Source organism: Pinus tabuliformis, chromosome 1_2 (genome assembly GCF_031772625.1).
Source record: "Pinus tabuliformis cultivar Carrire ecotype Pingquan chromosome 1_2, CPIR1, whole genome shotgun sequence".
NCBI classification, from domain to species: Eukaryota; Viridiplantae; Streptophyta; class Pinopsida; order Pinales; family Pinaceae; genus Pinus; species Pinus tabuliformis.
In genome coordinates this window covers 1,338,479,415-1,338,489,216 of record NC_142298.1, presented here as the reverse complement: position 1 = coordinate 1,338,489,216, position 9,802 = coordinate 1,338,479,415, and the positions used below count along the sequence as shown (strand labels likewise).

The 9,802-nt window shown below is 38.9% G+C and overlaps 1 protein-coding gene across 1 annotated transcript in view; it reads right to left on the bottom strand.

The window, feature by feature from the left end:
• Positions 1–2,546: 2,546 nt before the first annotated feature.
• The window catches only part of LOC149211142 (ankyrin repeat protein), a 92,555-nt gene continuing 85,299 nt past the window's right edge, over positions 2,547–9,802 (bottom strand). The window contains exon 6 of the mRNA XM_089396937.1: positions 2,547–3,321. Within this exon, the coding sequence (XP_089253063.1) occupies positions 3,021–3,321 (301 nt within the window). The 3' untranslated portion in view covers positions 2,547–3,020. The remainder of the gene's footprint in view (positions 3,322–9,802) is intronic.

Sequence of the window (9,802 nt, the reverse complement as noted above, 5' to 3'; positions counted from 1 at the left end):
AAGCATGTAATGTGTCTATGTGGTTGTGAGGCTTGTGTTGAGCCTAGAAGAGAGTTCAGTGGAGTAGGGATGCTCTAGTGATAGCCGGGTTGAGAAACTCGTGGGGCTTGGTCGCTGAGAATCACGAAGGTCGTGGTTGTGTTATGACGATTGATAAAACTAGTGGAGACTATGTTGATTGAGAACTTACTGAGAGGTTGAGGCACCCAAAGCTAGTGGGTTTATAACACATGGTGTAGCCTTGGGAGGTCTGAGAACACAGGTGTGAGCATCACTGAGAAGTTTTCAACAAGTCTGCTTTTATTCCTACAGAAGTAAAGCAACTAATAAACCTCCTTTTTGTTCATACCTATATCTCTCCAAGACTAAACTAAGACACTCTATGCTCTGAATGAAACCCTATGTTTCTTGTGAATTTAAAAACCTTTGTGGTGTAATAGCAAGGAGTTGTTGAGAACACGTGAGAAATTGACTCTTTTCATTGTATGTGAGTGAATGGCAAAGATCCCCTGAGCAAACATAGACACCATATAAAGAGACAAGCAACTCCTAGTAATGACTTACCGAGCCCTAAAAAATCTTTTGGGGTATATAGTAATGGGGGCCTAAATAATACTTAAAATAGAACATGAATTGCCATACAAAGTCTAAAGACCATTAAGAAAGGAATGCCAAGCTTAAAACTATATCAAATAACTTCCCTCCCTTCCATATAGATAGCTTGATTGAGCACCCCAAAAGCCAAGGCCAAGTGGAAGTATAGCCAATGGTTTATGCTAATCCACCACCTTGCCCAACACTCTTAGTTCTAGTTAATATATCATCGAGAAGGCAAGGGTATAACCACGGTTAGAAATAGAGATAAAGGCATCATTGTAGGAGCAAAGAAGGCCCTACCCATCGACATTAATGCCAATCCCAAATCATCCTTAAGCAAGCACAAGAGAAGGTAAGGTAGTAGGAATATCTGAGTATGCTGAAATAGAGGTAGATATAGGTCCATTTAAGCTGTCGGAAGAGTCAGTGGAATAAATAGCCTTCGAATTCCAAATCATCCTTAAGCAAGCACAAGAGAAGCTAAGGTAGTAGGAACATCTAAGCATGAAATAGAGGTAGAGATAGGTCCATTTAAGCTGTCGGAAGAGTCAGTGGAATAAATAGCTTAGAACAGTTTCACCAATTTATGAATAGAAACTATGTAAAATTACTTGCTCTATTTCTTAACATTTATGAATAAAAACTATAAACTATGTAAATTTATTTTTGCTAGAAACACTTTTTACATGGATGAGTAGAGTTTTCACATTTTTTTATGTTTGTAGTGATCAAAACTAGAGTTTGAACATTATAAGTGTAGTGCAAATAATTATACTTTGTCAATATAAACAGGATTTAATTATGATAATCTTATCATACATTTATATGAATACATTGTTTGGGTACATGTGATTTGCAAAATTTATTAACTAAAATGTGAAACCAAAATTTAATTTTATATTTACGATATAAAGAATTTAATTAAAAAATTTAAATCATAAAAAGAATAAATAAATGAATTATTACGATTCTGTATATTGCGATATACAGAATCAAATTCTTAGTCCTGTCCAACTAATAATTATTCTTTTGGAGTTTCTTGTGTTTTAAAACAAGCCTGTGCACAGTGCTGGCTTAGGGTGGCTTCTCCTTGTTCAATGGACGTAAGTTTTTGATGCCCATTGATTGTGCAACGAAATTTCTGAAATGATATGTGGGATAAGTAAGCTTCTCAATCTCAGTCAACCTGGGTTTGCGCAGATGTAGGTGAGATCCGCTTCCGATATGCCAAGGGGATTTGATCCCCGGACTGCGTAGACTCCCGATCGATCGCTGTCGTGGAACTGACAGTTATCTCTTGCTGATTGACGGCGCAGCGTCGAAAAATATTCCATTCACTGTCTAGACTCCCGATCGATGGCTCTCGTCTCGTACCGATAGACGGTGAAGTGGCGAAAAACTTGCCATCCAATGACACATACCACAAAGAAATGCCTTCAAGTGTAATTAAACTGTTGCGGGGTGCATATTATTTGGCATGAAAGCTTATTCCTATAGGGCACAGCCATCAGCAAATAACGAGAATGTAATGAAAAATCAATCTTACCAGAGAGGGCAAATGTTGCGGTGCCAGGAAGAACAATGTCACAGAAGTCTTAATTAGTCTGTTGCACAGTGCATATTGTTTGCAACGAAGCTTACTGTAAAAAGGATCACAGTACCATCAACAAAGAATGAGTGGATTGGAAAGTGGAATCTAGAAACCAACGGAAAAAGAATGGTGTTCTTGATTGTCCTGATCATACATTTCATGTAAGCACCCAAAGAACACTCGTGATAGATCACACGCTGCATATAACGCCATTAATGAAACAACTAGACTATTTATTATTTATCGATGAATAATCTAAACTATAAATGCCCAATCACATAAACGGCTGGAATTTTGGTTTTCAATAGATTCATCGACGAATTATATATCAGCCATGAATTACGAAATTGCAACAATGAACAAAACAAAAAAGATAAGCTGGCTGTTGACAGCCAGCCAATCCAAAAGTGGGGCACCAATACTTTCTGAATGGCTCCCAACAGTTGATGCATATAAATGGATGTATTTTATACAAGACATTGTCTATACCATTTCCGCACACATCTGACTGCAATGGTAGTGTTATCAAGATCAATTTCGCAGTGTCATAAGTCCAATTGCGCATTAAAACTAAGCGAAAGATACCTATGCTCTCATACACCATGGGGGATCTTCCTCAAAATTAGGAAAAAACAAAAACCGAAAATAAGGAACACAGAAAATACATCGCTATTTTGTAAAAGTGCAGTTTGCTTTCCAAACATAATGTACATTAAATAATTGCATGAACAATAACAGGAAGGTGGTTAGCCAGCATAAACTTTGCCCGGATTTATATGACCCGCTACATCAATACCAAGTCCTATTCCATGCAATGATTGTCGTTCTTAATTTATTCTTCATCAGAGCTTTCATAAGCCAAGCCCAACAAACTACCACAGGCTTCTTTTGATTTCTCCACTGCACTAGCTTGCTTTGTTGAATCCTCTTCTGAACTTTGGCTTTCAATATTCACACTTGAAGTGCCACTTGTTGCTTCTGCAGTCTGATTTCCATTTGAAATTTCTGACGAGCGACCAGATGTGGTTCTTATTGCCTCTGTTCGAATTCCATCTGAAACGTCGGATGAAAGACCAGAGACACGCTGTCTCTTAGGTTTTATCTCTAATATGTTCTTTAGAAGCACCTGTTGCCTGCAATAACACAGATCGATAAAACAATGTTTGATGATTTTCTTTTACGAGTCATAGAAAAGTGTAACAAATCCCTTCAATAGTAGCCGAGTTTCATAATTGAAAGCATGACAGCAATGTTCTCTATAGCATCAATAAACAACCTTTACACCAACATAAGCTTCACACTAGCAGAAGGGCTATAAGGGAGAACTTAGTCAAAGACTAGGGAAATATCAAACTCGTAGTAAAATAAAGTGTTACATTTACACATTGCCAGTAGGCTTTTTCAGAGGGCTAGAAAAAACTTATTTCCATAAATCGGATATCCTTGTCAAAAATAGTTTAAAATGGTTCATCCTTTCAATATGAACTTTTAATATATCACTAGTCACCTAAATCAATAGAACTAGGTAGGCAAATTTCTCAATGAAAAGATGATTCAAATAATTACTTTGGCTTTACTTAGCATGCAAAGTTTTGAACTTGAAAATTTGAAAATGAAAGGGAACCATAAAATATTTATTCCTTTTTCACTTGTACATTTAATAAGATCCACGCAGAAAAGAGGTATGGTAGTATAATAAGAAATAGCAGCAGGAAATAATAATGAAATGGAGATTTGTAAGTGTTCCACAAGGACATGAAGACACATCCTTTGCGCTCCCAGTACTTGGGAACTACTTTCATAGCATCTACAACGCGTTGCTACCCATCAATTTGGTCTAACTCAAGGAGTTGGGAGTAGTGTTATTCTCCCCAGCCAAGTTCAATAGCCACAACTAACAAATTCAATTCTTAATCAGAGTATATTATTGTGACAACCTTGAGCCTTGTATTGACAAAGCCTCAAGCTTTTGCATGATTTAATTTAAGCTGGGACCAATCCCAAAGTAAGAGGAAGTGCCCAACAAGATTCCCCGAGATGTGCATTTCATGGAGTCGATGGTAATCTATGAGGACATTCTTCAGCTTGTTGAGGACCACATCCTTAGCTTTATCCATGTCAATTGTCCTCTATCGAAATCACAGAAGCTAGGTAAGGCAAACTAATACTAAGAAGACAACCTCGTCTGCAAATAGGAGAATGGAAATCAAGATGTGGTGGAGGGGACAACCATCCTTGGGCTACATATGCTTATGCAAATAAGACTTTACCTTATTAATGTAGATCCCAAACAAAGTTAGAGAAAGAGGGCACCCTTCCTTCACCCCAATGGTACTCTTGATGAAATCGAACACTCTGCCATGTAGAGGTGGCCCAAGACAAACTTAATGAGATGGCCCAAGACAAACTTAATGAGATGCACGATAGTTTTGTTGATGATCTCTGAGATGCCAATGTCTCTCAGCCTTTGGAACAAAGCCACCCTTGGGACCAAGTCAAATGCTTTACAAAAGTCAAGAAAACAACAAAAGACTTTGGAAAAGCAATGTATCTCTTCCTCATTAATGGCATGGAGGGTGAACTCTGGTCCAGAGATGTCTCCTCTCAAGCTCCTCTTAAAGCTAAAGAAGGACAGTAACATAGGGCTTAAATTGTGGCCTGCCATGAACATCCAATGATTGTTTATGATAGCACTACAACCTAATTTATGGATAGGGTAAATGGCATGATGTGACCATGTTTGCGGACATCCTATGCACAAAATATCACTAAATAAATAAACAATATAGTCAATAAGAACATCCCTGACATGTTTGCAAAGCTAAAGCATGGAACCCCTCCTCATCTGTTGTGTACTTGGTATTCATCTCCCAAACTAACTGCCATATATCGATATAAAAGAATAACCAACAAGGAAATTAGCGGAGGCACGAGGTAACGAGAACAAGAAGTTACCTAGATATACCATAAATGGTGGTCGTGTTTGTGGACATGGTTGGGGGATCAAGGTCAATGAAAAGCTTGGAATGGTGGGGGAACATAGTGCACCAAAAGGTTTTGGGGATCTAGTGGCATAAAATTCACACCTCCTCTAAAGCATGAATAAGCGTTAGTTGCACTGGAGGTTCCAATATGATCTCTAAAGATGTGGGCCGAAGGTGGGCTCATGGATAAAGGTATGACAATTGTTTGTGAATGGTATTACACTCATCGTCATACCATTAGTTCATATGCCTAGATTTGGGACTCATGAGATGAGATGGCGGTATGGGGATGGGATATGAGGACCACTTTCCAAATAGTTGAAGAGAGATGAGCATAATTGGTGGTTGTCAACTCAAGGGGAGAGTTGTAAGAGGGTAACCATGAGTCAACTTGAAAGGGAGAAGTGCATGGTCTATGAGAGGAATTGGGATGATAGAAAATTGACAGATATACAAGAGATGATATTGATTGGCCGATACATAGTCAACCACATTTACCCATCCCCTCCCTCCCCACTCCACAGTGTGCGTCCCCCACCCTCCCCCTCGACAATGTGAGTCCCCCCCCCCCTCCCCCTCGACAATGTGAGTCCCCCCCCCCCCTCCCCCTCGACAATGTGACCCCTCGACAATGTGAGGTAAACAAGTGAACTTGCTCAAATCTAGAAAGCACGGAAGGTCATTCAAAACCATTAACTCATGTGACTTGCTTAGGTGCAACAAGGGAATGCCATACGTTGTAAGGGGTCCTAAAGTATCATCTTAAACACTATGGAGGGCAACTAAAGCTAGGTCAATCTCATGGAGACGAAAAGCATCCGTGGACCTATCATGCAGTGGAATCTAATAATGTCTACTATAAGCATTGAAATACCCAAAGAGGATGACCTCCCGAAAAGTTGAGTATCAAAAAATATCAAAATACACGCCCTAGTAGAGGTCAATGTGTAAATCCCTATGGATCCAAAGCTTGACGAAAGGGTGGACAATAACAAGTTGCAATGCATATGTCTCAAGTGAGCAAGACAAGTTGCTAACTCAAACCCATATAAATCTAGCGTTCTCGAATCAAACAATTGACATCACTAGAACCAAGAACAGTTCCACAACTCCAAGTCTCTTGTTGTTATGAAACCAGCTCAAGAAAAGATAGAAAAGATAGATCAACGCCTTAGAATTCAGCCTCTTCGAGGAGGCAACCTCCTTTACATTACATAAATGAACAATTCTTGGATGATACAAATGATAAAACCTCCTTTCTATATATAGGAGTCTAAGGAGTCACAATATAATCCAGCCAACCTAACAATAATAATATAAAGCCACAAAAATAACAATAGAGGGATTTTATGTGGCACAGAAATAACAATATGGGGGTAATAGGGGCACAACAATATAAATAAGGGGTATAACTACAATAGTAATGGGGTAATCACTAGTATTATAGGGACCCAACATGCCCCTCTCCTTCAAAAAAGTGTTGTCCTCAACGCTTGAGTAGTTCTGGATACTTCTGCATAAAATTCTCATCCTCCCATGTGGAATCTTCAGCGGATAAGTTCTTCCACTTGATAAGATACTCTGAAATTGATCGATTTCGTAGCTGTCGAGTTCTTGTTTCTGTGACTGCTTCCGGTTCCAATATAATTTTTCCTTCCTCGTCAAGTTCTGGCAATATTGTTTGAATTGGGAGCTTGTCACCTATAACCTTCTTTAAACATGAAACATGGAAAACTGGGTGCAATCGAGAAGCTGCAGGAAGCTCCAATTTGTATGCCATAGTACCAATCTTTTGCAACACCTTGTACGGACCATAATACTTTGGTGATAATTTATTATCCTTCTTAGCTTGCTTTAGGGACATTTGCTTATATGGTTGTAGCCGTAGGAATACCCAATCACCTACATCAAAACTTCTTTCACTGCGATGTTGATCTGCCTGTTGTTTCATTCTATTTTGTGCCAACACGAGGTTATCCTTTAAGAGTTGGAGGACTTGTTGTTGATGTTCGATGTGATGTTCCACTGCCTGAACCTTAGAATTTTCTCTTAAATATGATGTGATGGATGGTGGTTGATACCCATAAAGTGCCATAAATGGGGTCATTTTTGTTGCTGTATGGAAGGAAGTGTTATACCACCATTCAGCCAGAGGCAACCATTTGACCCATTGTGTCTGTTTATCAGATACAAAGCAACGAAGATATCCTTCCAAACATTTGTTTACTATCTCAGTTTGCCCATCAGATTGAGGATGATAAGATGAGCTATGAGCTAACTGAGTACCAAGACAAGAAAATAATTCTGTCCAAAAATTTCCAGTGAAAATGGGATCTCTGTCACTTACAATAATCTTTGGGTTTCCATGTAGCTTTTGAATTGTTTCCATAAATGCAGTAGAAACTGTACTGGCTTTAAATGGATGTGATAATGCACAAAAGTGTGCATACTTGGTAAGTCTGTCAACTACCACCATGATGACACTCTTTCCCTCAGACTTGGGTAAACCTGTGATAAAATCCATTGAAACCTCCTCCCAACGTTGGCTTGGAATGGATAAAGGTTGTAATAGACCTGGTGTCTTAATTGTTTCAACTTTATTTTGCTGGCAAACCAAACATTCCGCCACAAACTTTTGAATATCTGATTTAAGGCCATCCCAAAAAAATTCCTTCTTAACCCTGTGGTAAGTTTTTAAAAATCCTGAGTGCCCTCCTAAGGGAGAAGTGTGCAATTCCATAAGAATCTTTTGTTTTAGCTGGGAATTCTTACAGAGGTATAAGCGATCTTTGTACCATAACGAATCATTTTGCCAGCTAAATGTATCAGAAGTACTGGAATCTTGTTGTAGCTTTCGAATAAGTGCCCACACTTCTTCGTCATTCTTCCATTCCTCCCTTGCTTCGTTTATCCAATCTGGTTGGATAATAGAAATGGCACACAACAATGCTTCCACATCCTCATCCTTTCTTGAGAGTGCATCTGCCACCACATTTTGCTTCCCTTTTTTGTAGATGATTTCAAAGTCATAACCCAACATCTTTGTGACCCACTTTTGTTGCTCTTCAGAGGATAATCTTTGTTCTAAAAAGTATTTAAGGCTATCATGATCCGTTTTTACCTTGAAGTGTCTTCCCATTAGGTAGGGTCGCCATTTCTTAAGTGCATGGAGTATTGCCAACATTTCCTTCTCATAAATAGCTTTGCTTAAAAACTTTCCCTTGATTGGACGACTTTCAAAAGCAATGGGTCTTTCATCTTGCATTAGAACAGCACCAATTCCATTTCCTGAAGCATCACATTCCACAATAAAGGTTTTTGTGAAGTCCGGTGTAGCTAAGACCGGTGCTTGGCACATTGCCTCTTTAAGATGTTCAAAGGCCTTTGTTGCTTCCGGAGTCCATGAAAATGAATCTTTCTTCAATAATGTTGTTAGAGGTGCTGCTATTCTCCCATAATTCTTAACAAACTTGCGATAATACCCTGTCAACCCAAGAAATCCTCGCAGATGCTTTATGGATGTGGGATTTTCCATTCCTTAATGGCTTTAATTTTGCTAGGGTCTACCTTAACTCCTTCATGAGATACAATATGACCCAAATATTCCACCTCCTGGACTCCAAAGAAACATTTGGATCTTTTTGCATATAATTGTTTCTCCTCCAATAGTTGTAGCACCCTGTCAACATGTTCAACATGATCCTTCCAAGACTTGCTGTAGATTAGTATATCATCAAAAAATACTAACACAAATTTTCTAAGGAATGGTTTGAAAATTGAATTCATCAAACCTTGAAATGTTGAAGGTGCATTGGTAAGGCCAAAAGGCATGACCAAAAATTCATAATGACCCTCATGAGTTCTAAATGCTGTTTTCGGAATGTCTTCAATCTTCATTCTGATTTGATGATATCCCGAACGAAGATCCAACTTGGTGAAGTAAATTGATCCATGCAATTCATCCAGTAATTCATCAATAACAGGAATGGGGAACTTATCTTTAATAGTGAGCTTGTTGAGCTCCCTATAATCCGGACACATGCGCCATGATCCATCCTTCTTGTGCACCAATACTACTGGAGCTGAGAAAGAACTTTGACTCGGTTGAATTATACCAGCCTCTAGCATTTCTGCAACCATACGTTCAATTTCACTTTTTTGGACATAGGGATATCTGTACGGCCTGATGTTTGGAGGAACACTTCCTGGAATCAGATGAATAGCATGATCATGATCACGCATAGGTGGGAGACCTTTTGGAGTCTCAAATACCTTGGAATGATTGTCCAGGACTTTTTGGAGATCTGGAGAAATAGATGATTCCAATGTGGAAACATCTAGCGAACATAATTGTGCAATTACACCTCTTTGCTCCTTTTTAGAAGCTTTGTCATGCCATTAGAGCTGATTATCTTTCCTGGTTTCCCTGCAATACCCCTTAATTCAACTTCCTTTCCTTCCGTAGAAAATTTGATGAAAAGTTCTTGAAAATTAAAAGCTATTGTACCCAAGGATTGTAGCCATTGGACTCCTAGTACAACATCAGCACCTCCCATTGGAATGGAAAGCATTGGGCTAGTCAATACATATTCTCCCATGGATAGCTTGATATTATGGCACTTTCCAGAGA